At 40.3% G+C, this 27,788-nt stretch overlaps 3 protein-coding genes across 4 annotated transcripts in view; 1 reads left to right on the forward strand and 2 right to left on the reverse strand.

Moving 5' to 3' along the window:
• The window catches only part of SNCG (synuclein gamma), a 37,274-nt gene extending 24,266 nt beyond the window's left edge, over positions 1-13,008 (reverse strand). The window contains exons 1-3 of one of the 2 annotated variants that reach the window (XM_068950698.1): positions 10,368-10,462; positions 10,028-10,107; positions 717-778 (exon numbers count right to left, since the gene is read on the reverse strand). The gene's annotated coding sequence lies outside the window, so the exon portion shown is untranslated. Of the gene's footprint in view, positions 1-716; positions 779-10,027; positions 10,108-10,367; positions 10,463-12,984 lie in introns of those variants that run through there. The other variant, XM_009685781.2, reaches the window with a different exon arrangement.
• Positions 810-26,498, forward strand: MMRN2 (multimerin 2). Its single transcript, XM_009685794.2, has 7 exons — positions 810-2,072; positions 15,166-15,288; positions 16,780-16,886; positions 18,564-18,632; positions 19,933-20,106; positions 20,726-22,636; positions 25,120-26,498. Exons 1-7 carry the CDS (start codon positions 1,792-1,794, stop codon positions 25,506-25,508), a joined length of 3,054 nt encoding a protein of 1,017 aa, XP_009684089.2. The 5' UTR covers positions 810-1,791; the 3' UTR covers positions 25,509-26,498.
• BMPR1A (bone morphogenetic protein receptor type 1A) overlaps positions 26,008-27,788 on the reverse strand; it is a 93,600-nt gene continuing 91,819 nt past the window's right edge. Inside the window, exon 15 of the transcript XR_011142239.1 lies at positions 26,008-26,117. The gene's annotated coding sequence lies outside the window, so the exon portion shown is untranslated. The remainder of the gene's footprint in view (positions 26,118-27,788) is intronic.

Consider the following 27,788-nt stretch of genomic DNA (forward strand, 5'->3'; position numbering starts at 1 on the left):
GGTTTGGAAGTAGGTCCCAAATGTGATAACTTCATCATCTGTAGCACAAAATCGCTTTTCTGTAAGCCATGACCACATGGCAGCTCAGGTTTTGCTGAACTAGTCTTTGTTTTGCTTCAGGTTTGTTTCAGTTCCTTCCCAATAATAGATCTCATTAAGTAAACAAACACAACGCTTAGGTCACATCCAGTTACTCGTAAGAAAGGTACATTTGCATGTGAAGCATGGTACATAAAATATTCACGCATCAACATTAATGTGCATCATAGCAGGATGCACACATTATGAATAAAAGCAGCAGGAAGGAACAGAAGGAAGTTGCTTGTTTCTTTCAGATTTAAGTCCAGAATTTGCAATTTTGTCTCCCTAGAGAAGTGCCTACAGCGAGAGCAGGTTTCAGCCTTAGAACTGCCAAAGCATCTCTCCATCTTGCCCCAGGCACCGCTGCTGATGCCCTGTTGTTCAACAGCTTTTGCACAGTGGCGTCAGTCACAAGTCAGTAGGAGCATTTCCATGTTTTTCTGGGTTCTTCCATGAAGTATAAGAGGCAATTAGGAGGAGAGGGGTCCGTTCTAACCAGTGATAAGGAAATGCAAATCCATGGTCTTTAATAGCAAGCCCTTCCAAAAACCTGAAAAGATTTTATGCCCTTTGGGCCGAGTATCTCATCATTCAAAGTGAGACACAATCTAGCAGTCCTGCACCAGAACTCTCACCTTCTTGTCAGCGGAGCATCATTCTCCTGACTTTATCCTTTAAAGTGCCAGAGCGTGACATGCTGTAAGACAATGAAAACAGAAATACACCGTTCACCTTAGGATAGCAGCAACACTAAAAGCAGCACCATCAAGTGAATCAAAGTCAGTAACAAAACTGCAGCCAACCTCCACAGTCATTTCTATTTATTAGTCGCATGAGGTGAAAGATGCAGCAACTTTACAGCAGCTCTTGTCACGTTTTCCTTTTTTTAAATAACAATTAAAAATCCACACTGTATTAGGCTCAAGGTGGTGACCCAGATGGGAATTCGCAAAAAACCTCAATAATCCTGACCTCTCCGAAGGTCTATTTCTTGAAATTCATAACCTTTGATAGGAATAGAGTATGATCCACATACAATTATATTGCAAAGTCCACACAGAACATAGAAAAATGGATGTTTGTAAGCTCATTATCATTGTGCATTTACTCTGAATACCTTAATGACCTTAATTTGTTGTATGCACTGCAAATATTCTGTTGGTAAAGTTGGTGTGTTTCAGGCTCTAAATCATAGCAAGAATATTTGCAGATACTAGAGCAAGCAAATCTGTGACATTTTCTGGCACTGTAATGAGGGTCTGTTACACCACTCAATATTTTCTTTCCTTTCTTTTCTTTTCCTTTCCTTTCCTTTAAAGCTAACATCCTTTTCCTGTGCCTGAGGGAGAAGGCAGTTGATAAAAGCTGAGTTCCTGTTCACAGATAAGTTTAGAAGGCAGCCAAACTCAAAAGTTCCTTGAATAAGTTATATCCATACCACCTTTTTTTTCCTCTGTCAGAGACTTTTGAGCCCCACACAGGAACCAGACTCACATTGTTCAACAGCCACGGACATTTCCACAGTAGCTGGGAGGGTCGAAAGCCTTTTCCGTTCTTTGTTGTAAATCTTTTTTTTTTTTTTTTTTTCTCCTTCCTTCTTCCAACTTTTCATTTAAAGAATATTACTGGGGGCATTCCAGAATTAATTCAGGCTGTGCTTCACAGAAGAGAACAAGGGACAGGTGTAACTGGGTAGAAGAAAAACTCACAATGCTAGTGAAGTTTTTGCTCATCTACAACACATTAGGATTGGCAAAGTTAGTCAAACACTCAAACCATCATGGTTACCATGCTGGTTCGTCGCACAGCTCAAAGCCACAAACGTATGAGACTTCTACATACCCTCAGTGGACGCCTCTACAACAGGCAGAAGGTGGTTATTGGGAGGCAGAAGTGCTCAGGGAGGATACTCAAGACTACCCTTCAAATTCAGTCTCCTCACATCAAGAGAGAGAAGATTTTGAAGCTGAAAGCCCACAGTCCCGAAATGAGTAAGTACCAAAATATGTGCATCTGACATGTACAGACAGTGGAATCCTGTCTGATAAAGATAACTTGTTAATAAGGGACTCTTTACAATAGAAGTTTATCATTAAAATATATTAGATTTTAGGAATAAATCTATATCCGGACAGGATGGGTTTAAGTGTTTTAGCTAGAGAAACAAAAAGCTAATTTGCTTATGGAGGATGAAACCACAGGTGGGACCAATTCCGTGTCCTCGTCAAAGAAGGCTGAACGAATTTACTAGCTGTCTGGACTGACCTAGCATAACGAAGCCAGAGAGGTTGTGAGAGGCTTGCAGTTCTGTTGTAGCATAATTAAAAAAATATATATACTTCTAGCAAAGCAGAACTCAATGAAATTCAGCTAGTGCCTTTTCTGTTTACAAACCAATGCTGATTTTTGCAGTTTTATTTATTAGGCAGCAAAACTTGGCAGTCATGGTGTGCTTGCAAATTAGCTCTTTTTCTATTTACTCTTTCCTTGCTGTGCTGTTCACATGATAATGTTTCTTTTCCTGGACTAAATAACAATTTGTAAATAAAGAATAATGAAAAATATTTAGCCTTAGCCATGCATGACATGTCCTTGCTAACTTACAAAAATACATTAATACCATTCATGGTCCCAGCATCAGCATGATAACAAGTCAGTCTGTAAGAATGCTACCTGCAGACCTTGATTCAGCAAGGTACTTAAGGCACACAGTTAATTAAGGCATATGTTAACTAAACATGTAGTCAAAAACCTTTCTGATATGGCCATTTCAAATCATAAAGGGAGGGAATGCGGTCTGGCCAATTTGTTCTTCAGAAAAAATGAATGATTTTGAAGCCTGTGTCAACCTTTGCCCACCATCAGAACACACCTGGCTACAGACGTGGGCCTTGGCAAGGGAGGGGGAAAGAGAATGGCAGGATGTTAGCAAAATAAAAATAACGAAGGCACTCAGTAATAAGTAAGCATGAAAATTACTAGGAATTCAAACAAGAAGAAGTTTTACAGTGAAATGCTTCTCATGGTAATCCATAGCAAAAGAATAGCCAGTCCGAGTAGAAGGGGCACGTGTTTTGCCAGAAAGATTTCTAAACACTATGACTTTTAGAAGTTTTACAGGGCATGGAAGTAGGTCTCTAAATGTTTAAAATGGATGAAAACTGAGCAGGAGAGCGAATGAATCTTTTATAGCACTGATGGGTACTGCAGAGCCCTATTTGGAGCAGCCAGAACAGCAGCACAGTGAGTGCTGTTCACAGCTCAGTGCTTTCGGATGCACTGATATTTGTCTTTTTGAATGCTGTTGAGCAAAGGAAAAGAGGGAGATGGAAAAGACTATAAAACCCTGCTCACATCATGCCTTCTTTCCATGCAAAAGTATTATGCACCCTTGTTTCTAAATCTGATCTAAGCATAAAGTTAAGGTCTCTTTGCCTGTAGCAGGGTGTGGGTGTTAAAACCCTGTTTTCCCTCATGCCACATGCTTCCTCCCTCAGATCTCACACCATTAACCCTAGGGCATTTTCTAAAGCCTGTAAAGCGCAGACTTCCAGTTTTCAGATGGGGAGCGTTCAATAATAACATGCACCACTAATTCAACAGCTCCTGGATAATGCACCACAGGCACCTTCAGAGCAAGGGAAACAGCAGAATCTCTCCTTTGGACTTGCTCGTTGTATTGCAAGGTGGTAAACATTTGATTGCTGGTTAAAATATTAAGAACATTCTGAAAATTCCTCAATACCATAAGATTTCAAAGGTGTAAAAAGGTGCATGTATAAGTCAGTAAGGTACTGTAATATCCTCTCAGAACAGATTTCTTCCTTTGCTGTTAACTCTGTTCAGCACCTGCTATTATTCATTCTAATTTCCTCCCAAGAAAAGAAATACTTCCTCCTTTTATGGAGATGGTTTCATAATGAGTCAAATCATAACGTCCTTCCCAATTATAAAACAATGTTGATGACTACATTTAAAATCTAGCTTTTTTTTTTTTTTTTTTTTTAAAAAAAAGCCTGTGGCCTTAAGGTATTTGCTATTTTGCTAGAACAATCATGTTTATAGTACACAAGCCTAGGAAGGTGGTATGAATTCTGAAAGAAATTTGAGACTTTGAGAAGGACTATGTCCAAAACTGAGGGGAGAGAGCGAGAACAACAAGGGGCAGCACTGCTCCACTTGCAGTCGCACTCTGAATTCCAGAAGTCAGAGCAAACGGCCAAAGCAGCGTGCGCTCAGAATCCCCAGATCCTCGAGCCTGCACGGCCTCAGGTACCCAGTTAGGCATACATAAGAAGTTCACATGAATCTGGTATTTCTTTCCTACAAATCTGGCATATGCCCCTGGCTGTGCTAGATTTGCCACTGAAAAACTGGGCCTCTACCTCTGAAGGAAAGATCGGAGGGGTGGGGAAAAAAAAAGCATCAGGAGTTGAGAATTAAGAGCTATAGGGAGATACAGACATGTTGTGGAAGGGCCTGGGGTGGAGGAGGATAATTTTCTACAAAGACTGTGTCCAAATATCTAGTTTGCTTTTAAAATAAGAAGGTACAGTCTTTTCAAAACTCTTCTAGGAAACACAAAATAATCTGTGGTAGCTGTGTTCATCAGATCTATTCTTTCTAACAAAAATTATGTTTTTTTTCCCCAACTTCTTGGTATTTTTCCCTATGTGTTAGAAACAGTGATTGTTAGAAGATATTCTTACAGTTTGCTTTAAAATGAATTTTAAAGTAGTATTTTCTCACTATGGTGATTTGAATAATTGCAGACCGTAACAACTAACAAGGCAGTTAGTCAGATCATCCTCTGGTTTCCTTTCAACATGTGAGCTGAAATGACCCATTACATCCCAGGCAGATGCTCAAATATGTTACTTTACTAATGTGTTGCCCTCAGAATAACAAAGTTATTCTAATAAAAAGAGTTTTAAATAAGAAAATCAGTTAGAAGTCACTGGCCTTTATGTGACTTTTCAATAAGAAATGTGAGGGTAGTTAACCTCTTGTTTCACTTATCTTTTAGAGGAAGAACTAGGTAACAGTTTAATATCTCAGCTGTTGCTCATAAACCAGTAGCTTCTTAGTGCACCAGAGAAGCTCTGTATACTCAAAGTGGACAGGAGTTTGTAAATTTATTTACAAAATCAAAATAATCAAAAAAAGGGCAATTTTTCCAAAGGAAATGACTTTTTTTTCCCCCCCATCAGCTGTGCTTCATATGAGTTGACCAGCTGGAATTTAAATATTTTACCCTATGGCTGAGATAAATGGGTCCCTATGTGCCTGATCTTTGAGCAGAGTTAAAGCGGGAAATGAAAGCACATGAAGAGATCTGTACTGTGCAAGTACTGGACTATATTAGCATCTGTTTTAGTGACTGAAGATGAAAAGTAAGAACAGTAAAAAAAGGTTCTGGATTTCATAAATACCCAATGCAAACGAAAGACTCCATTTATGGCCATACTCCCATAAAGACGTCATAGATACATTTGCACTGCTCATTTTTCACGTAAAACAGACACCTAGCACAGAGCTTCGTAGGAACAGTCTGTTTTTGCAATTGGCTTTCCTGTGTACGGATACATGCAGCTAAAGTGAGGCGTGAGAAACGGCCTGGACTTGACCAAATACCTGGAAATTCTGAGAGGGACCCAGTAAATATCAAATAAGACCTTTCAAGATAACATTAATTCATCACTGCCTAGTGTAATACTTATCCACCAGGTTTGACCAACTCGCCGCTGTCTGAGCATTTGATATTGAAATGCGTCATATGTCACTATTGTTATCCTGGCAACTGCTTTGTGGATGACACGCTTGATATCTTTCTAAAACTCATCCTAAAATGACAAGCCACCTTGGAGGAGTCTTTTCCTCCCTCGAGCAACTTCCATCAAATAGCTGATAATGAGGCATACCCAGAAGCTGAGCAGGGCATGGTGCTGAGTTGACCTCAGGGGAGCTGAAGGAGGAGAGGGCCCTGGAAGCGTACAGCTGTGTGCCATCCCTTTGGCTATGCAATTTAGACGTGGGCAAACAGAACTGGATGCGTATGTCTTCCTCACTGCTGCTGTATGACAGCCAGGAACATGGTGAACCAGCCTTTGCAGCAAAAGGCAGATTCCTTGGCGCTGGGAAGAATGTGTCATCTTCTCTACACCCTTGCCAAAAACGTACCTTTGTTTATCAGAAAATCATGAAAAGACCTCCAGTGCAACTACACTCAGAAAGGCTTGTTTTCCATTCCTTCAAACATGATTTCTCAAAGCAAACCAAATAATGCACTGAAGCACTATCACACCAGGCTCCCAAATTTTATCAGCATTGAGCAGAACTGTAGTCAGGAGTCCTGCTGGCTTTCATCTAATCTACGTGCCTGTAACCCCAAGAACAGTCAGGACGACAACTCACATTTTATGCTGTTAGTGTTCACATTTCATTTAAAGCAATAAATGAAGCATCTACAAGGTGCAATGCTATGACACGCTGGCTCTGACAACAAAGCCCAAAGCCTCTTATACCTTTAGTTGGCCTGACCTAAGTGTTTCTCAAGTAACATTGTAAAAGAGATTACTTAAATGTTCCAGGTTAAAAATAAACTTAGGGGAAAAAAATAGAGGTTATTTTTAGCTCTGCCCCTCAGCAATCACACTGACAGAGTGAGCCCCCAAATGGATGCCTCACATAAATAAGGGAGAAATGGACTGCGGTGAGGAGGTGGGAATGAGCAAAGGAAACTAAAGCTGGTTTACTCATCTATGACAAAGTATCACAGAATTTCATCTGTCTTTCCAAAAGTGTAATTCTCGCCAAGTAGCTGCTGTTCCGGATTTACTGCATCTCCAGTTGGGCCAGACAGGTGGTTTAGTTCTTTCTCTTTAATCTGCAAACACGTGCTCAGTCTCCGTCTATTGCAGCTTTCCTTACAATGAAAATGTGTTTACAAAAGAGAAAACCACCCAACCTGAATTATAAATAGGAAAGGCAGAAATCTTAATAAATAAATTCTTAATTGCATTAACATATTTCAAGATTTGGATACAATTCTATGAAGTCACCCCCTGATTACAGGAAGGCTTCCTAACGTCACCCAGATGTGTTATCTCACTGAAACATGCACCCCTTCCTTTAATTCTGCCCTGAGGCAGTCACAAAAAAGTACGCCTCCTTTTGTGATTACTCTAGGTGTCAAAATATGAAACTTCTATCCGCCAAAGTGTAGAGAAACAGATAAAAATCAAAACCCATCACTCGAGTGAAAGTCAGAACAATGCTTAATCTTAATAGCCAATTTTCTTTGCTTTTACAGGAAAACATCCATTGATTTAATTAAGACCCGTTTCACACCGACTCACCCATTTCTTCAAAATTAGACAGGGTCTTTCTTACGACACGTATGAGATACTGAAATTTTCCAACAAACATGGATAGGACATATGCTTAAAATGAAACAAGTTGGGATGAAATAAAGTTAAAGGTGATCTTCAGTCCCCAACATCCCGAAAATTAGTGGAACAGCTATCGAGTGCTCAACAATGGCACGACAAAAGCTAAGTTTATTAACAGATAGAAGCAATAGGTTTCCAGTTCCTATCAAAGTTAGGCACTTGACTCCTCTCTGGACTTTTGAAAATTCTCAGATAAAACTTTTGCCTCAGGCAGTGCCTGCAGATCAAGAACACCACTTGATAACTGACCCTCTTGGTAAACCACAGAGCTGCAGGGAGAATGACTTCCCATTAATATATTTGATGCAAACGGCCAGTTCCTGAAGAAATACAGCTTCACTGCATACAGTACAGTACTTATCAAACCGGCTGTGTCCAAAGGATTGCTTTATTTCCGAAGTTACCCAGCTCATTAGCACAAGCTGTAGCTACTCATTCTTTTAGCAGATAGCAAGAGATCTCTTAGTTTAAGTGTACGCATAGAATCACCATCAACATTCTTGCCAGATGGATCCGATTTCTACTCTTGCGAATCGCCACCCCTAAATGAGGGATCAGAGAGAATTACACTCATGCTGAGGCCAAAACATAATCAGGGCATACCTTGGTGCACACTCTGCACCTTAATCGCATGCCATGTGGGAAGCTGGTCTGCATCTGTGTTTTTGACTCACAGGCGTCAGCACAGCTATGGTGCCACTGGTGGCCATTGCTTGTGATTCCTACCTCAAGACAAGGCCTGACAAAGAAGTTAGAGCACTATACAAGGGGTGAACTTAGCCTGCAAGAACTTAAAGACAAAATCCAAGTGTGAGCTGCCAGCTGAGTGGGCTGTAGGACTTGCACTGTGACAAGGATAATACAGAAGAGGTAATGGCTGTGGATGCTTTGCACAGAGGAAAAACCTCTCACAATTATTTCTCTGAGGTAGCTTGTAAAAAAATTGGATTTGTCTCACAAACAGTCCCCAGCCAAGTCTGCCTTCGCTTGAACTCGTGCTTACAGTGTGGCTCCAAGTTCGAGGCTGGATTTACTCAGAAAAGTGCCTTTGCACTAAATTTTTAGGACATTCCACAGGACAAGTCACAACTGACAACATAACTGGCATGGCTGTTGGACTAGAAGTATCAGTTAACCAACATTACTCATGGCTCTGGAAGACTTCCAGCAGTGAATGGAAATCAAATGTTTCACACTATCATTGCCACTCTTTTCAGTCCAGCTTATTAAGGTAAACCACAAATGCATCAGTCTACCTTAAATCCCAGCCAAAAACCATGGTGGTTCAGGCACTGAGTCACAAAAAGATCTGACATCACTGTCTGAGGGAGAGTGATCCATCATAAGGGAGAGACAGAAAACTAGAGACACGATAGTTTCTGCTGTCTGATTGTAATCCACTGCTGCTGGATGCTCAGGGAGAGCAGGACAATGCACTGATGTGCTGACAGACCACACGTGATCGCAAGCTTATCGGCTAATTAGAAACCCACAGGCACACCCTGTTCCCTCTGAGAGCCATCATCTTTTCAAGAGATTAAAACCTTCTGCATTCTGTAATGAATAAAAAGACGTGTCTTACTTAAAACGAGCATGTGCAGTTCTAGTTTCAATTAATTTAAATGTGACATTTTACCTCGGTTTTATGGAGAGAGTGCTTTTTCACGTCAGTGAGAGTTTTGCACAGGCCTGATTCTTTTTTCGCTTCAACTGGTATAGATCAGTAGTCATTCTACACAAGTTAGTGGAAAATCACTTTTTTAAATCAGAAGAACACAAGTCTCCTGTTTTTGTCTAGTGAAATATTTAGGCAGCAATAACTGCATGTTTGGTGCCTTTTGCACTGTATGGAAAAGGAAAGAGTTATGGGCCAAGAAAGTTTTGCACTCTGTTAGTGACAGACACAGAAGTGGCTGGATGGGAGTTTCTGAAGTAAGTAATAGAAATTGGCTTGACTGAGAATAGAAACACAAGGAAACTGATGTGAAGGACAATTCAGTTGTATTAGTGCAAACAAGGGGATTGGAAACTTATGGGAAACCTAGGTATGGCACAGTCCTAAAGCTTTTGTTCAGACACAAATTCTACTAACTTAGGAAATGTTTAAAAAAGATGTATTACGGTGTCATTCATGAGAACATGCAACTAAAAAATAAAACCTGTGTGTACCTAGCTGAGCTGGGTGGGATTCTTCACTCTGCTGCTGCTATCGTCATTGTAGCACTCCCTTTAAAAAGGGACTTCTCCTTATTCATTTTAACATGTGATAATTACTGCAGACTAGCCATCCTGCTTTATCTCATGGACAGAAAGTCCTGTGGATTTTAATTTGTTTACTACGGTATGAGGAGGCCTGGCCAAACCCTAGGATCACAAATAGAGCTGCTATGCTTCAGTAAAGGTACAGGTAGTATCCAACATATGACAAAACTCTTGTGAAATCAGTTTTTAATTTTTAGACCTTAAAGGTTCACATACGAGGTGCTTGAACTTACCTAAAAATGCTGATTCTTATTTAAATGCAGACTGCCTTCTCTTCAAAAGTATTTTACCTTAGATAAAACCATATAGTTGTCTGAAAATAAGGCAAAAAAGGGACAGATGCATATTCAGACTCTACTCAACAAGGAGATTAGAAGAAAGCCTAGGAAAAAACACCTAGTCTAATAATGGAAGTTACTCAGATAACTTTTCCTGATCAATAAAAGTCAGGGATTAATTTACTTGGACTGTGAAACAAGCAAAGCAACAGAAGTATTTAAACATCCGTAGCCTTAGATTTGCTAGGGAACGCTTAGGTGTTGCTCTAACTTGCAGTATTGTTATAAACTTTACCGTCCGCCACACTGTAGGGAAGGCTCCTATGCTCTCTTCACAAAAGCAACTTTGTTCTACTCACATCTCTTTGTCAGCCGAGGCTTGAATCAAAAGGAAACTGGATTAAAGAAAATAAAAGCAGGGGGTGTTAAAGTTGGTTATATAGTCAATGAATGAAGCTACATAATTACAAAGAGAGAAAAAAATGTAGAAGCAGAACACAAAGTTTTTGGATCCCAGAAACAAGCTGAATAAAGAAAGTCCTATTTGTGAAAGAGCGGTTCTTTGAAACTTCACAGCCTGGTTCAGAGCCCACTGGTGTCAGTGGAAGAATTCCTGCTCCTCTCACTGAACTTCAAATCAGGTCTTTGTAGGTCTTTAAACTGCTGTTTAACGTTAAAGAATGACTTATTTTCCTCAAGGTTAATGAAGTCAGGGAGTATTTTTAGTAAGGGATAGCAAAGTTTCCTTAAAGGAAGCATTTGATAAGATGTGCAAAAATTACTGTAATAAAAGGTTCATTTTTGTGCACATCTATCTGTATTGCATCTCATTACGGATGTGAAAAATAGACCTTATTCATTTACTCAGTGAAAGACTAATATTGGTAAACTTCAGGGAACATGAAGTCATCAAAAGCTTTTGAGATTAAAGCCAAACCATGGTATTATGCAGCCCTTCAACTCCACCAGCAAGCTTTTAAGATCAAGTGAGAGAGAATTAGCGAGCAGCTGCTAAAGAAAAGCAGACATAAAAAAAATGTATTGCGAGTCTATCAAATTCCCTGTCTTTCATACTGTTCATGTTGCGTAAGTCTAATAATTGTCCAAAGCAAGTATCAGGTTGGGATCAACCATCGATTCAATTTCTCTTGTTGTTGTGACTTCCAGCGTCTCTGTAAGTGAGCCGCTAGAAGCCCACAATACACCTTGAGCATGTCAGCAGTGCTGTGAAAAGGGATCCTGGTATTTTCTATTAAATTTGTGTGCACACTTACATACACAATAGGGCAAAAGTACTCTCAGTCATACAATTTCACATTCTTGCTTACACACATGCTCACACATGTAAACATTTGGGTTAGATTTGTATGGTTTACATGACTCAAAGGACTTGTTTGGGAGCTGTGTATGGTGGGAAAAACAAACCAGCACAGATGATGATTCATGAGGTGTGGATTGTTTTCATTAAGAAAGAACAAAACACTAGAGCAAAAGAATCCTATTTTAAAAGGAGGCTTCCACACTCCGGCCTGGATCTGGCAGACATCCCACCAGGCAAGCCCTGGATACGGCTCCTAGCAACACCACCAGCCAGCTCCAGCAGCAGAGCCTGGCCATGTTACTTGCCAAGAAAAAAAAAAACAGGGAGTCTCTGAGCTGGAAAAGTCACTCCCAGCTATAGCTTGCAAAGCACATGACAGAGGACAGCCTAGATACGAGCAGAAACCGGGTCTCCGTTTCTGAGCTATTAATCCAACCGTGACCACTGAAAAGCAGCACAGCCTTTTAAACAGACACACACAGCTCTCGGAGCCGCATGTCAGCTAGAGCACGTACGTTGGCCTGCTGGCTTATGTGAACTACCTGGTGACACCCCAGCAGAGCATTCGACTCTCCAAGAATAATGATTCAATAAAAACTTGAGGTGCAAGTCCTCTGGTGCAGTCCCATAGAAAGCATAAGTATCTAGGGGCAAAACTCCCATGGGTAATAGATACAAAAATTCATCCAATCACTTGTAAAAGCCTTGAAATTATAGTTCATCAAAGCAGTTTTGGCCTGAAATTACAACAAAAGCTGCAGTAGGCTTTGATGTTATGTTCAGCTTTCACAGTGCTGCAGACTTTGTCCAATTCCTGGGCTTCTTTCTATGAAATAAAGAGTTTTGCTTGGTACAAGGTTTAGCAGAAATCTCAATCCCATTTCTCTTTAAGAAACCAGGGAACAGAAAAGGCTCTGCCTATCTCAGCAAGCCCAGCGAACATTCCCAACTTGTCCAGGCTATGTGCCCTTTCCTCTTGATATTTCCAGCTTCCTTATAACTTCCTCCCCTTCTACTAGTTGCCTAGCAATGTTTTTGGCTGATGTGACCTCAGCTTCTGCTTTTGTGCTCGACTCAGTTCCCCATTGTTTCTGCAACTCAGTCAGAGAGGCAAGCTTTTTCCATATATGCTGATTATTGGAGATTTGGTTCCTGCATTCACATTTAAAAATATACTGCCTAAAGTTCAACTGTTCTTTATCAGACACAACTCTCCCCCAACACACAATGCTCTAGTTTAACAGAAGCCCTGACAAAATCATGGAGTACAAGAACCTCCTGATCTTTCCAAATACCCCAGGTGACATTTGTATAAGTATTGTATAAGGTCTAATTTTACCTTTGTTTTGAGAAAGTAGTGTTGGCTTCTTATGGGAAAGAAATTTAGCATTAGTTCGCATAATAGCATGTAATATGATTTCTAAATTTCTCTCCAGGCTTCAGATAAAGGTGATACACTGCACCTATCGACACCAGCAAGGTATAGGACTCATAGGAACAGCTGTTGGCTAATTGGATGCTTGCAGGTGAAGAAACAGCAGACTCCTAGGGATGCCAGACAGGAAAATAGAAACAAAAAACAGATCTTTACCTGCTTACTCAGCTAATTCACTTCTGTGCATTTGAACCTTCCACTGACAAACTCTGGATCCTGAATTGCCAGCAGCAGCATCAGGAAGAGCAGCCGCTACAGAAAATACCATAAGGAACAGTTCTTGCTACCACTAACGTACCTGTCACGTGACCATCTAACAGCAGAGTAGCTCAGTGTCTGAGATTCAGGTCGTCTAACCAGGACAGTTAATTATTTCATGACAATTAGAGCCGTTTCGTCATACTTCTGTAGGTGCTTCATCAGGAAGGAGTGATTAAGGACTCAAATACCTTTGCAACTGATTTCATGCCAATCTTTCTTCCCGGAAGAGAAGGCTGTGATTTAAATTGCAGAGTTCTGTGCTTCAGTTCAGAATAGTCGGCAGTCCCAACCCAGCAAGCATCATGGAAAGTCTGCAGGAGCCACAGGTTCTGCTCGGAGGAGAAGGGCTGGGTTTACTGGGCGGGGGGCTAGGGAAGAGGGAGGTCTTTCACACCCTGCCTGAATTCCGAGCAGCATGAGCTTTGGAGCCTGTATCACAGATGCTGAGCTTCCAGCCTCAGTTTACCACAGGAAACCCATTATCTGTCAAAAGCTGCATCTTCATTTGAAAAGGAGAGCTAAATCCAATCCCCATTTCCACTCCCCAGGCCGGTAACCTATCAGGTTAACTCTGTTAACAACTTTCCCAGCTTGGCAGCCCATTTGGCTAATGCACATTTTGGACTTGTCTTTGGAAAATTAAGGTGAATTAGTTCAAACAGCGAGGGTGGTGCATATTTGCTCACTTCTTTCCCCCCATTGTTCAACCCCTTCTCTTCCCCAAGGGAGAGGGTTGGTATGTTTTAACATTAGCATGCTGTTAGTTGATACACTGCAGCTTCCTAATGGGCCTGTGCATACAGTTTCAGAAATCTCTACTGCACGTACTCTCCTGTAGTGGGCAAGCAACATGAAAGTTAGGAGAAACCTCTGGGAAACAAAAGACCCCAGACTAAGATGGGTAGGCTATAAAATGTAATTGCTGATTTAAGATGGGTAGCCTACAAAATGCAATTGCTGATTCAATGACTTTTTCTCTGCAGATTTTTGCAGCCAGAGTTAAACAGGGAGGCAGCAGGGACTAACTGTCTCTTATGGCTTCTTTCTCCAAACAACAGACTGACACATCCCCTTTTCTACTCACTGTTAACCATAGAGAATGTGTGGCTCCCTTGGCGCTTAACTTGTGTAAAAGCATTAATTGAAATAGCACATTAATATACATATGGTTTATCAACAATAATTGAAATTACTAATTAACCAGTTGTTATTCATTGATTTGTTTTAAATTTTCCATTATATGTACTCATTTCAGTTTTCTTGTCTGATCTTGGATTTTAATAATCACATTTCAACCAATACTGCACTTCCACGTCTTGACTTTAAAGACGTGAAATAAATGAAAATGAAAATAAAGAGGTCAGCTATACACTGTGATTAATAGATGTCTATATAATATTGACTTGGAAAATCATCTTGAGGCAATTATCAGTCCTGTAAAACTCACCTGTCCTTGTTGTGAGCATGAGATTAAAACCCAAGAAAATACCCCTCCATGCATTCACCGTGACTCATTTTTCAAATATTGTCCTGTAGGGGGTAGAAAAGATTTTTTCAAAGCATTCTGATTAACCAAAAATCCAAACAGTTATTACAGTATTATCTTGAAGTAGTAACACTTAGGAAGACATCGATGATTAATGGAGTTTACGTAGGATTAAGTTTTCAGAAGCAGTCTGCCCCAATCTGATGAGTCAGTTGTTAGGTATCTAAAATGGCAACATGCCGACCCCAGCAATCTGACATTTAAAGTGACATTAACCTGCAGGTTATCATAGGTTGGAAACTTCTGCTAAATGAAAGGGTTGGAAATGGAACTAATGTATTGCAGTTCTGACAATCGACTCTTTCGTAACAATTTCTGAAAAACATTCCAGATGAAAACAAACGAACAGGGAGTGGAAGGAGAAGCTAGAAAGCATTTTCCACTTTCTTCATCGTTCTGCTGGAGAGCGGGGGGGGGGAGGGAAAAAGCAACCCACCCAGCTCGATCCTAATTGCCATCCTTTACACTATTAGAAGTAGAGACTTTAAAAGCCTTATTTCAAATTTCTTTCCATGCCTTTCTTCCCCTAGGAACTGGTGTTCCTTTATGCAGTCCCGACTGGTAACATACATAGAAGCCTGCATGAAGGAGAAGTACATTGTCAACTCTCAACAGCCCTGTCCAAATGGAGCACCAGACTGCCAGAAGATCATGTAAGTACCCTAAATAAAACCCGTGGAGGCAACAGAATCTTCAAAGTATCTAAATGAGGTTTTAAAAAGTATTTAATGACACATTTTAAAAAGAATTAAAGCACCAAAATCAGTTTAATTCCAAAGTGATGTAGGGTCTGATTTATGCACATAAGGTGTTTAAGCATCTAAGTGACCTGGGAGAACAAGTGCCTTTTTCAAAGCTATCAGGTACTGGGCTACAATGCAGTTAAGTGATTTTGAAAAAACTGCCCATGGTTACTTTGTCCAGAGATCATACCATATCAAATAACGTCCAGCTTTTCGCATAATGGGCGCTCCCAAGCGGACATTTACAGCCATCTTCAAAGAACAACCAGACGGGGGGCTTCATATGAGGTTGGGTTAATTGCTTCCGTACGCTACACATGTAACCACCTCTTATTAAAGGATGAGTATGCCATGAGCAGTTGTAAGTAATATAATAATTATTTGGTAAGGAAATTACTAAATGAGGAGAACCTTAAATTGATCTCACATGGCTGATAAAAGGAGTTGATAGATCCACAAATCATCCTTCATGTCCTACAAACATGTGCAACGTTATAGGAAGTCTGTCTGAGGACGTCAGTGAGACCATTCACAGGGCAGGAGTTAGATGTGCAACTCCCCAAGCGCTTACTGTTCTTTTGGAAGCAAGGGCTGCCCAAGGAGCGCTGGAGAGCGCCCTTAAGGTACCAAGACTGTTACACATTTATACTTGAGAGACGTTGACTCAGGCCATAGTGAGTGAAATAACACTTAATAATAACACTTAATCACCTATATGTTTTCACATCTATGTAGTTAATTGATTGCTAAAAGGATTTTAGTATCTGTTAATAGATTTCTCTCTGAACTGAAATATTTTTATGAGTGTTTCTAGCAGGGCTTTTAACCAGTTTCTATCTTTCTTGGTACCAGCACCATTCTGGAACGTTTACTTGAAAATACAACTTTCTCTACGACTCATAAGAATGCTAGCAAAGTTAAAGCTCAGTCCAAACTGGATTGTAAAGGTCTATTACAATAAATACTACAGTTGTGTTTCTGATAGCTACAAAAGTTCACCAGCTATGACCCACCTGGTTTAAGACTCCAGTCAGATCTCCATCAGTGACAACACGTTTGGAAAAAATATCTACTGGAGAAACATTAAGAGCACGAGGCAGATCACCAGAGCCCTGCTCACTAAATAATATCTATATGATGCCTGCGTGTATGAACACCTCCTGTTATAAAAAGTAGCCCTGAAAAGCAATCCTATGTGGAGGGAAAAAACGTTATCAGCTGTGGACTGCTTAAATGCTTTACTGAGCTGTAGCGAAATGGTTTATAACAGACTTATCTGCTTTCTGCATTAGTTATGTAGGACACACTGGGCACCAGACTGCAGTTAGAGTCAGTGAATTTACCCTGACTGACACCAGCTGACACTAACTTGACTCTAATGCCCAGACCCTTATTCCCCAGGTACAGGACAGCTCTGAAGCCAATCTATCAAGTGAAACAGAAGGTTTGGAAGTCTTTACAGTGGAAGTGCTGCCCTGGATTTATTGGCAAGGACTGTGAACAGCGTGGTAAGGAAAGCTAGAGGGCATGAATGAGAATGAAGACTAAACTAGTCTTAATTTCGACTAAGAATTAAGACTTAGCCTCTCCTAGTTGCATGGTCAGTGATGGTGCAATCCTCTCTCTGATTTTCAAGAAACTAGGTGCAAGAGATCTAAGCTGGAAAAAAAAGAATTGGTCCATGGATTCAGACTTCACAGATTTTAAATCTATCTTGTATTCCTCTGCCTAAAGAAATAACATTTTGCTTATGTGGTTCTCCTGTTCGAGAATCAAGGAAAGGACTATGCCTTATTTTCTTTGGTCTGTTACACCCAAAATCACCCATACCTTGAAACAAGGGGTAGCTGTAATTAGCATCAACTAGTAGCTATTATTATTAGCCACTTATTCTTCTATTAGTAGCACTGTGGTAATTTTACACATGGAGAAAGGTATTCATTTGCTGGTGGGCCAGTCAGATGTAGAAATCCATCCCAGAATGCTTAATTCCAAGTAGAAACTGGTAACATCAGAAAGCGACAATAGTATGTGAAATTGCCCATAAGGTCAGTTTATGGGATGAAGTCATCTGTTAGGGAAAGCACAGCGCCTCCCATTTCAAACGGTAGGTAGGGTTCATGCTGCTGAGCCCACATTGCTGCCTCCTCCCCACGGACTCCAGCCGGCACGCTCTGGTACCCAGTCCTACGGGAGGGAGCAGCCGTACGACACAAGGATACATCCACAGCTGTTACTTCCACAGAAGTTCTAGCAAGAGACTTTACACGCAAGGAAGTACTACAGCTCTTTGCACTGTTGAATAATGATGTGTGCAGCTGCTACGTAAAAGAGAAGCAGGATAGCATGGTTTAAAAACTGGAATGCTTGATGACATTGGTAGAATTTAGCAAATAATGCAATTTTTCAGCAATTTTTTTTTTTTTGCAATTTTTTAGCAATTCAAAAGCAGAATGAGAGTGTAAATGACTAAAAGATATTTCCATAGTAATTTAAAGCAACTATAACCAAAAAACCATTTGTGTGAAAACTTTCATGAATCTTTGTCTAACCCACCTACCCAAATAGATTCCCCAGATAAAATGGGAGCTCCTTTTTATTTATTTTTTTTTAAATCTCTGTAATACAGTTTAGCTTTTCTTCCCAGATTTAACTCTAAGGACAACTTTCATTTATAACATTAGAAGGATGTTATCAAATGCAGTACTTCTAGTTTAGTCTCTCTTCTGTAACACTCGTTTCCCAAAAACAGCTGTCTCATCTTTAATTCCTCATTTGTATGGTATCAGTATAGCTGCTATCTGCTACTGTCCAAATGTTTAGTTAAGGGTAGGACAAGAAAGAGGAATTTGCGGACATTTGGACAGGACCCCCCACAAAAAAATAGCTACTTGCTATAGAATCATTTCTTACAGGTCAGTAAATCAGCATGAATTAGAAATCCTGCAGCATAACATCGTCACCTCACCTACGCAATGTTGTAAGCCAGCGCAGTACTATAAGCTAAGAAAGTTCTTCTGACAAGATGTTCTTTGCCCTAAGGAATCTGCAGTGCAGAAGCCTGTCACTGCATTGGTTACATCCGTGAAAAAGCTTCAGGAACGCATTTTAGATGCGGAAGCTACTAGAATTTAGCAGGCAAGGAAGGGCAATTTCACGTGTAATGTATCACATCTCAATTGCAGATCCCAATTTTATTCTGGTGCCAGCAAATGAGACTGAAGGACTGGAAGAGGAGGAGTTCTCAAACCACAGTATGTTCTTGAACTTACTTTGCTTGCAGTTCTTTTACCTCTCAGCCACTGATCGAATCAAAAGGATGATTTTTCAGCTGTTATTTTAATATCATAAGCAACAGACTATCTCTAGTGAAAGGATTATTTGGGAAAGCTTTTATACCACTACATTTCATTTATTGTCATTAATGAGGGCTTTCATTGTAACACTCCATGAGCGCTCTAGACAAAAAAGCCAAAAGGCGCAAAATTGTAAGCTGGCTGGTCATCAGGGATACCTAGTAAGAATGCCAGCTGGTTCAGAGAATTACATCTTTCAACGGTATGGATGTTTAACTCCTTGTCCTGTCAAGTGGATTCAAAGGAAAGCATGCCATGCTCAAAAGTCTCACCAGAAAAACAGTCCATTCAAAATGCTATCTTAGAGTAGCTATCCAGGGGCTCTGAGTGTACAATTATGAGGTGCTATAGATTCACATCTCAGGCACTCTGTCCTGTCAATCTGGATGCTTTGGATACCTATCCAAAAGAGACCTTTCCTTACCCTCTGGGAAATGGTGTAGCTTGTGGCTATTAAGTATCTTCTAACAACTGGCTTTAGGGTAGTATTACAACCCTGAAAGAGAGTCTCCTCTCACATTATGCTTTCAGCACTGAAGGAATAGGCAGTTGCTTTACAGGACTTCAGTTTATGTAAAATATTAGATTGAAAGGTCAAAGGTAACCCCTGAGGGTAAGAGGCCCCCAGGCTGGCCCAGTTAAGCTACACCAGTTTCTGCAGCTCTCAGCATACATTTTGAATTCTACAGCTCAAATTACCAGGTACTTATTTAGAGTAACATCAGTTAAAGGGGCCTTCAAGAGAGTCTGCTAGGACACTTAAACGCCATGCTTGGGAATCCTCAGTGAAACATCTTAGCTGCTCTTTCATTGTCCTTTTGTTCTGGGCTGATAAACTTTGCTGTCTTTTCAATCAATTGGCTTAAAAGCAGTCATTATTCCAGAATGTTTTTATGGTGTGTGGAGGTTTCAAATCAAGAGCATTTTACTGACATTATAACTAGCATGGCTGAAGTTCTTCCGCTAGTATTTTAATGTATTAATATTTAAGTTGTCATCACTGGTGAAAAAAGAACCTGCCCAAAGAAACTAGAACTTAAGCTGCTATAAACCAACAAGCCCCTAAATGTCAGTGCAAAAATTTTCAGAGCAAAAAGTATACTGGTGTTCTCAGAGCTTGCTGGGCTTGCAGAAATGCCTGTCATCTGGCTGCCGCACTCTGTTGCATTACTTCTTTGTTTTTAAATCTTGTGATTAGTGGCAACATCAGTGGATTCAAGAGAAATGTTGGAAGTCATTCAAAATCATGAGGCATTACTGGATGATCTTCAAAATGATATTCATCAAGCAGTCAGCAACTTAGGTGACTTGCAGAGAATATTTGAGAACAACAATACAAGCACGGTGTTCGAAGTGAACCAGAGTAAATCAGGTGAGAGGTCTGGCACAGAATTATCAGCCTGCAAGTAGGCACTGTCCTCGCTAAACTTCAACGCGCTCCGTTGAAACATTAAAGTTAAAAACCAAATGATAGTATAATTCACACCAACTACGAATACTTCACAGCACTTTTCAAATTATTTAACGCTGGCCTGGAATATTCAGATTTTAGCATGCCGTATAACTGTGTGAAGTACAAGGTGCATGGTAGAAAGCAACAGGAAAAGAAGACATTGTAAAATAGTAAAATAAACAAGAGCACGCTAGCTAGGAACTGCTGTGAAAGTGGCCAGTTATGAAACTGCTGTCCAGGGATTTCCAAGTGTATTATTTTTCTGAAGTAAATTGGGTAGTCAATACATCTCAGTTACTGTCTGCAGACTCAAAGACGCAACTTGTGTTGCGTCAAGCTTCATTTAAAATTGGGTTATTCTTGCAATTGCAAAGATTTAGCATGGTCTCAGATTCTGAGGAAAAAGATGGCAGTCATTGCAGAGAAATACTTACTTGAGTGAACCAGACCAGATTAGGATGCTTTCTGAAAGCGGAGCTTAAAAGAAAAATTAAATTTAAATTCATTTTAAATTAAATTTAACTTTCTGTTTTAACAGAATTACAGGAAAGGCTTCTGCAGAAAATTCTGTTTCCCCATATGGAGAATTTTCTAAGGAAACATTTTAACCCAATATGGGCAAGCTTCAACAGAAGCTTACAGAACCTCTCCAGCATGGTGAGAAGCCTATCTCACGCCGTGGAAGCCAACAAGAAAAGCATTGAGAGGTTCCAAGAAAGCACTGTGCCTAAGAAGGAGTTCCAGGAGCTGGGAACTAAGTTTGAATCTAAAGTTCAAGAAAATGTGGTGAAAGTTGATCAGGTAAAAAGGGATATAGATAACCAACTGCAAATGCAGCAGGCTAATATCCACTATAATCTCACCATGATCAAGGCAGATACTGACACAAAGCTCAAGAAGTATCACAAGATACAGCAGTCCCATTTCTCAGCTTTGAACAACAGCATAACAAACATGAAACAAGAGCAAAATAATCTTCAAAATAAATTTGAGGCTTTGAAAAGAAATTTAACCGAACTCTCCTCACATCATGGTCCCAAAGATGAAAATAGCCAGTTAAGCATCAGACAAATAAATGACGTTCTGGCAGGGCATGCAAAGCAGCTTAAAGAACTTCACATGGAATCAGATGTGGCCTTTCAGAATATTGTAGTTTTAGAGAGATGGTTTAAAGAGTTAAAAAAAAACATCTCAAAGTATAGACCAGAAGATCTTACAATAGCTTTAATGGAGAAATCACTTATTATTCAAGAAAACAAAGCAGCAATGGAAAGGCAGATATCAGAGCTCAACTACACTCTCTCAAACCTTCAAGAAAATTATTCAGATCTGTTGAGGTACATGGAGGAGTGTAATTGCCAGAAAATACCTTCTGACGCTGATTTACTGGAGGAGGATTTAAGGAATATCACTTACTCCCTTGAAGGCACCCAATCAAACTTAACAGATATGCAACACTTAGAGTCAGTTTTCAAGGATCTCTTGAGGAACGAAATTGAAGAGCTCTCCTCAGCTTTTCCATCTATCCATCAGTCCCTTAATCTCCGTCAAGAAGAAAACAGACAGCTTCAGTCACAGGTTAAGGCTTTTTCAGAAGATATTGGCTTCTTGAAAAAGAAAGATGAAGAAATTCATAGACACATCAAGTATCTCAATAGTTCTTTCAGCTCTCTTTTGGAAGATGCAATGCGGCACGAAGCAGCACTGGAGGCTCTACTGGGAGAAGAATTTATGGAAGTCTTGTTTGAAGAAGATCCTAGTACGCTAATATCATCAGTAGTTCAGCTGCAAGAATCTCTCAGGTACACTGCAGAGAAGCTCCAAGAACAAAACGTGACTTTAGAATCTCTTGCCAAGAGATTTCAGCTCTTGGAGAGAGGTCAACAGAATCATCACGATGCTCATACATCTCCTAAGCATCCCAAAGAGGAAATACAAACATCTGCTGCTCTGGATGAGGCTAATGGTCAACGCAGCAACATGGAACATATGGAACCTAACTATGAGGCTGCCAAAGATGACTCCTTGGATAGCTCAGCATATAATGATATTATGACTCTGAAGAATGATATCAAACATCTGAGCCTGGCAATCAAGAGGCATGAATCAAGAGCCGACATTAATCTCTGCTGCAATCATACAATACTAAATGCAGTGGAGCCGCTCAACATTTCTGTGGAAATTCTCTCAGCAGATTTAGCAACCATCAAACAGAAGTTAGAGGAGCATCTGTGGATTTTTAAAAAACTGTTTGGAAGCAATGAAGAACTAGTTGCCTCGAATGTAAGTCTGGATATTACAAAGATTCAGTCAATGCTGACCAGAAAAGTCAGAAGGCAACAGAAAGGTCATGACAAGCAAAGAGACAAAAAAAAGTCTGAAAAGCACAGAGAAAATACACAGACAATAAGTGGAAGAAATACAGTGCAGACAGAACTTTTGGAAAAAGGTAGGTTCTTTTCTTTTGCTTGTTCATGTGCAGGTCTAGCTTCTTTCTGGGCCCTGCTGCAAGCACTGGATGCCGTGCCCCACACAGCACAAACTGTGGTAGCTAAGCGTTGTCTTGTGGGATGCTGGAGGGAGAACTTTTGACATTGTTTCCATCCTTCCCCTCCATCTAAACAAATAGCTCGAAGAAGAATCAAGTTGATACACTGGTTCACTTTGCTTGAGGCCAAAAAAGTTTCACCCTTTATAGCTGCTAGCAAATTAACCTTTAACTAATTCAACTTTACACGTTTAGCCTTCGTGTTTTGTTTGTAGATGGTCATGTTAACGTAGTAGAAGTTTTCTCTTTTGAAGCTGATGGGGAGTGCTGGGCTTCCTGGTTTTGCCTCTTTCTCCTCTGTTACCTGAGAGCAGTGGAAAAGCTAACTACAAAGCTGTATCTGTTTATATCACAGACCACGAGGACAGAACAAATGGGAACCCTCACACCTGCTAAAGCCCTGATCTTGCTGGCGTGGGTGGGTGGGCAGGTTGCTGTGAGGCTCACTGCAGCACCCTCTCCCAGGACAGATCAAAGGGTCTCAGACCAAGGCTAGAAGAACCATTCTGACACCCAACACACTGTAAGCCATGGCATTTCACAGAAGTATCCCCATAGCAAACTCAGTAGCTGTCAACTGAGGCTGAGTGTATCTTTGAGGAAGAAATTTGACTAGCAGAATGTGACTATGTCCCTAGGAAAACTGTTCCAAAGCTTTATTTGTAGTACTTAACAGGCCAGTCAAGTACTGGTGGTGAATAAGGTGAGAAAGGGCAGTTTGCATTGTCTCACCCTCCTTCCCTCCTCCATCACCTGTCATGATAGCTTGTGTGGATGCACTAACCAGGCTGAAGGTAGCCCCCAGTCCTGCCCTCCCCAGCTCCATCCCTCTCTGGCCTGCCAGATGAGGGGTGCCAAAGGACTGCCACCTGCAGCCCTTCCTTGCTTATAAATGTGGCGCCCCATGCAGGTGAGGCTTGGTGTTTGCCTCACACTATCACTACTGCAGCCCTATGTACACATGACCCCCCAAAAGCAAGTTTTTTGCCAGTCTTACTGTGTCTGTTCTGAACGCTTTTCAGTCTTTCAGTATAGGTAATGCGAGAGTAGGTGTCAGGACAGGATCAGGGATTTGAGTAAGTGCCTCACAGAGGCACACTGCTTTACAAGCTCTCTGCTCCTGCTGAGAGTCGTTGCCAGGACTCAACAGCTTGCACGTCCAAAAGCTTGACAGATTTTTGTAAGTTTTCTCAACTATGCAAACTAGTCTTCCTGACCTCTCATTTTTGAAAGTCTTTATTGATAGTCTTATTATCGCTACAACAAAAGTAACTCTGTTATACTGAGAAAGAAAATAGATGCTTTAGGTCATAGAGAAGGTGTCCAAAAGACTATCTAGAAGTAAGGACAAAATTATTGCACAGTGCCCGATATGCTGAAGCTTTGTTTCATGACTTCAGCTCCTGTATGGCTAAAATAATAAAAGAAATAATAGATTGCTAATTCCTTAAGGCATGTTTTGTGAGGACTGCTCATTTCGTATCTGATTGATTTCAATATTTTCCTCTGACTTCTTTACCAGTTTGAGTTAAACTGTAAACAGTCTAATATCCTTACATACAGAACAAAAATCATCAATAATACTACAAATATTTCTAATTCCAAAAAAGCATGGACTATTCAAACATGTATACGTTATTTGGGGAAACTATTATTATAAAAAAAATTATCTTGAACGCCACTTAAATATTGATTCAGATATTCTCTTTTCAAGAGAAGTGACATGTCTATACTTGCTTGTCATGACGTTTACTGTCAAGTTTTATTTGGATGTAATTAAACGTCTGTACAAACTAAAAAAAGACTACTTCTGTCAGCACAATGCAGGAGATGCAACTCAGAATAGACTGCTTGATTTTTTTAGTGACTATGATATATGATGGGGTAAGAACGGGGATAGCTATTTTGCTGACGATAGAAGGTGGAATGACTTTGCAGCTTGTTCAAACCCAGGTTAACCAAAACAAACAAACAAACAAACCAACCAACCACCAGCAATTATCTTATAGTAGCACTGTAAAAGAGGACACTACAGAAGATCTCAAGGAGAGTACCTTTCCCACAGGTTTTACAATGTGCATACAAAGTGGAAAAGGAGAGGAGAAGCAAAACAAAGTGTCCAGCCAAGGTCAGACAGTACAGTCAAATCTTGACTCCCAGTTCAGTGCCTTAGCCCCTATGTCATATTGCTTCACAGAACTGAGCAGATATGCTTTCAAAACTTCAAAAGCAGCCCATTCAGGTTTCCTCAGGGAAACCAGGCTCTCTACAGAGAAGGCAGAAATCAGACCGGTGAGCTTTACCCTGTCTCCTACCTTGGTAACGTGGGGGAGAGAAGAGCGCTCTTTGTTAAAACGGTGTTCCTTTCCCCTCTCTTGTTTCAGGCCCATCGGTGGCGTTCCACGTGGGATTCTCAGAAGGAAGCGATACAGGAAAAACTCTGCGGTTTAACGAAACACACCTCAACTATGGAAACAGCTATTTCCCTGAACACGGCTACTTTAAAGCACCACATAGAGGTGTCTACTTGTTTGTCATCTCTGTGGAGTTTAGTTCAGGACCAGCGATAGGACAACTCTCTTTTAGCCGTGGGTACAAAAGAACTCTCTCAAGTAGTCAGAGGAAAACAGCAAATGGAAATACCATGACTACTTTTGCTATAGCAGAGATGGAGAAAGGGGAGAGAGTATGCTTTGAATTGCTGCAGGGCTCTGTAGTGAAACGGAGCCCACCTGGGACAACAATGGGTGGATTCCTAATATTTAGAACTTGAATACTGACAGTTTATTTTAATGATATACTTCCATAGATGCAATGGACCGATTCACTACTGCTTCATCTGTGATGTATTCAATCCTACTGCATGTGTTTAAACATAGCACTATCCTAGATTTGTTTTCATGCTTCTTTTCTGAAGTGTTTGGCTTTTGATTATTTGCTTATGAGCAGCAATGGGATTTTCTTTCTGTGATAAACTAATCGTTTGGACTCCAAGTGCACACATTCCCAAATCCTTTCACTGTGCAAATTACAATTAAAGAAACTGCTTTGTGGGACCTTCTTCTTCGACCGCAAGACAAATTATTTCTTTTTCCCTGGCAAAAGAATACCTTCTCAGTGGCAAACATACCTCTACTGACAAGGAAAAAAAAATCAGGAAAGAAAATATATTAACTCTTAAAGTGTGTAAGAAGTAGCTCAAAATCAACAACCCAGGACAATGTTACCTCTTTGTTCTCTGTCATCAGACTCTTGAGAACTTCTGCAATTCACTCCAATTCATAAGAAGAGAGGAATCAAATCCAGTAAGACGCATGCTCTGCAAGTATTTGTAGAGTCTTTTCCTTCTAGGCCTGTGTTGTACTTCAGTTGAACTGCCAAGCTTAATAGTAATATAACATTGTTAGGATGAATTAGATCTACGTTAAAACATTAAGAAAATTTTGACAATATTCAAAAAATACTAGTGAAAATGCAATTTAAGTTAAAGATGTCCCTGAAGAATTTTAGTCCTGGTGCTCCAGCATTTAGTAAGTAGTTTAAAACCAAGTAAGCAAACAAGCAAAATTAATAGCAAAAAGACAAATACATTGGTCGACTGTCACTGTTGAATAGAAGATAAATTTAAAATTAAAGTAAGCCAAAAAGTGGAATTTCTGAACTGTGTTCTTTTTAGCTTCTAAGATTTCAAAACGACCTTGCCTGGTCTTGTCCCAGACTTTTTTTTCCCCCGTCAAATAAAATATAGCAAAGGCTTTCAACTTTAAAGAAGTTCAATTATTGTGTTTTTTTCCTTGTCCATCCTAATGCCTTACAAAACAACATTAAAACAGTTTAATTTGCCAAAATGAAATGCATTTTTAAATTCCTAGTATTTTTGATGAAAGAGGTATAATCTTATAAGCCCTTTCAAGGTAGTACTTTTTCTAACGGAAAACTAACCTATTGTTAAGGTTCCCCTCCCTCCCCCCCCCCCATAGATTTGGACTCTAAGCAGCAATGAACTATAGAATTATTAAAAACCACTAGTACTGAGGTACTGATATACAGTGCACTTAGGACAACAGGTTGACAAGCAGAGAATATGCATCTTTTGAAATAAAGCTAGAAAGTAAGTTTTAGCTACTTACTTGCTGATAAGATTACTACTCTATTCCAAAAACCCCAAAGCAAATGATTAAAATAGTACTTTTTTAAGAAACTGAAAACCAGTATGATTAAAGACCCCTTCAATATGAGATTTCAAAATAAAGGGCCACAGAGAGAGGACGATGCAGAAGTTCAACAACTCTTGAAAGACAAAATGCCACCTCTGACTTTATTAAACCATGCCCACCCACCTACTCCAAGTCAGTGCTAATTTTCACATGAGATTAACTGGACAGGTCTAACCACCTATCTAGCACAGAACCAAGCTTCTCTGCAGCAGGCAGTGCATAAAGCCCACAAGCTTGGTGTCATCTTCTGTCCTACAGATTGCTCAAATACCTGAGGAAAGATGGGAAGAAAAATCTGAAGAGGTGAAGCATCAGAAAGGAAGAAATGGATCACATCGTTAAGAGTGGGATTTTCAGTAAAGAGCCACCATACTTGGGTGACCAAGCCATTTTCACCAGCATGCCTCCATTTATGGGCTTTTCGTGGTGGCAGCATTCTGCAGCGTCAAGAGTGCTGCATAGGTCAGGCTGAGCATAAGGTACCTGTTCTCACACTCTGGGTTCAGTGCATACCAATTCGGCACCTACCAGCTAAGTTCCAAAATTAAACATAAAGGGCCTTTTTTTTTTTTTTTTTTTAAATACACTTAGTTTTTAAAGCTTTGACAGAAAGCTTCAACTGGAATGAGAGCCATGTGGCTATTTGGAAAGAGATACGGTGGGGAGTAGAAAGCAGGCAACAGGGAAAGGTGATCACCGATCCTCGCAGTTCACCCAGACAAGACTTCAGAAGTTTTGGTGTCCCTGTGCTTAGAGCTCGTTTTTGTTGGAGGATAAGCCAGACAAGTTCAGAGGTCATCTACTCCAGAATGAACACTATAACAACATAAAGATAT

This window comes from Struthio camelus, chromosome 7 (assembly GCF_040807025.1).
Source record: "Struthio camelus isolate bStrCam1 chromosome 7, bStrCam1.hap1, whole genome shotgun sequence".
Lineage (NCBI taxonomy): Eukaryota > Metazoa > Chordata > Aves > Struthioniformes > Struthionidae > Struthio > Struthio camelus.

Bases quoted from the DNA above. Each gene is read 5' to 3' on its own strand.
- MMRN2 (XM_009685794.2), top strand. From the start codon at position 1,792: ATGCTAGTGAAGTTTTTGCTCATCTACAACACATTAGGATTGGCAAAG. The intron at 15,289-16,779 runs GTAAGTACCCTA...CTTATTCCCCAG, and splicing joins CCAGACTGCCAGAAGATCAT to GTACAGGACAGCTCTGAAGC. The intron at 18,633-19,932 runs GTATGTTCTTGA...TCTTGTGATTAG, and splicing joins GGAGGAGTTCTCAAACCACA to TGGCAACATCAGTGGATTCA.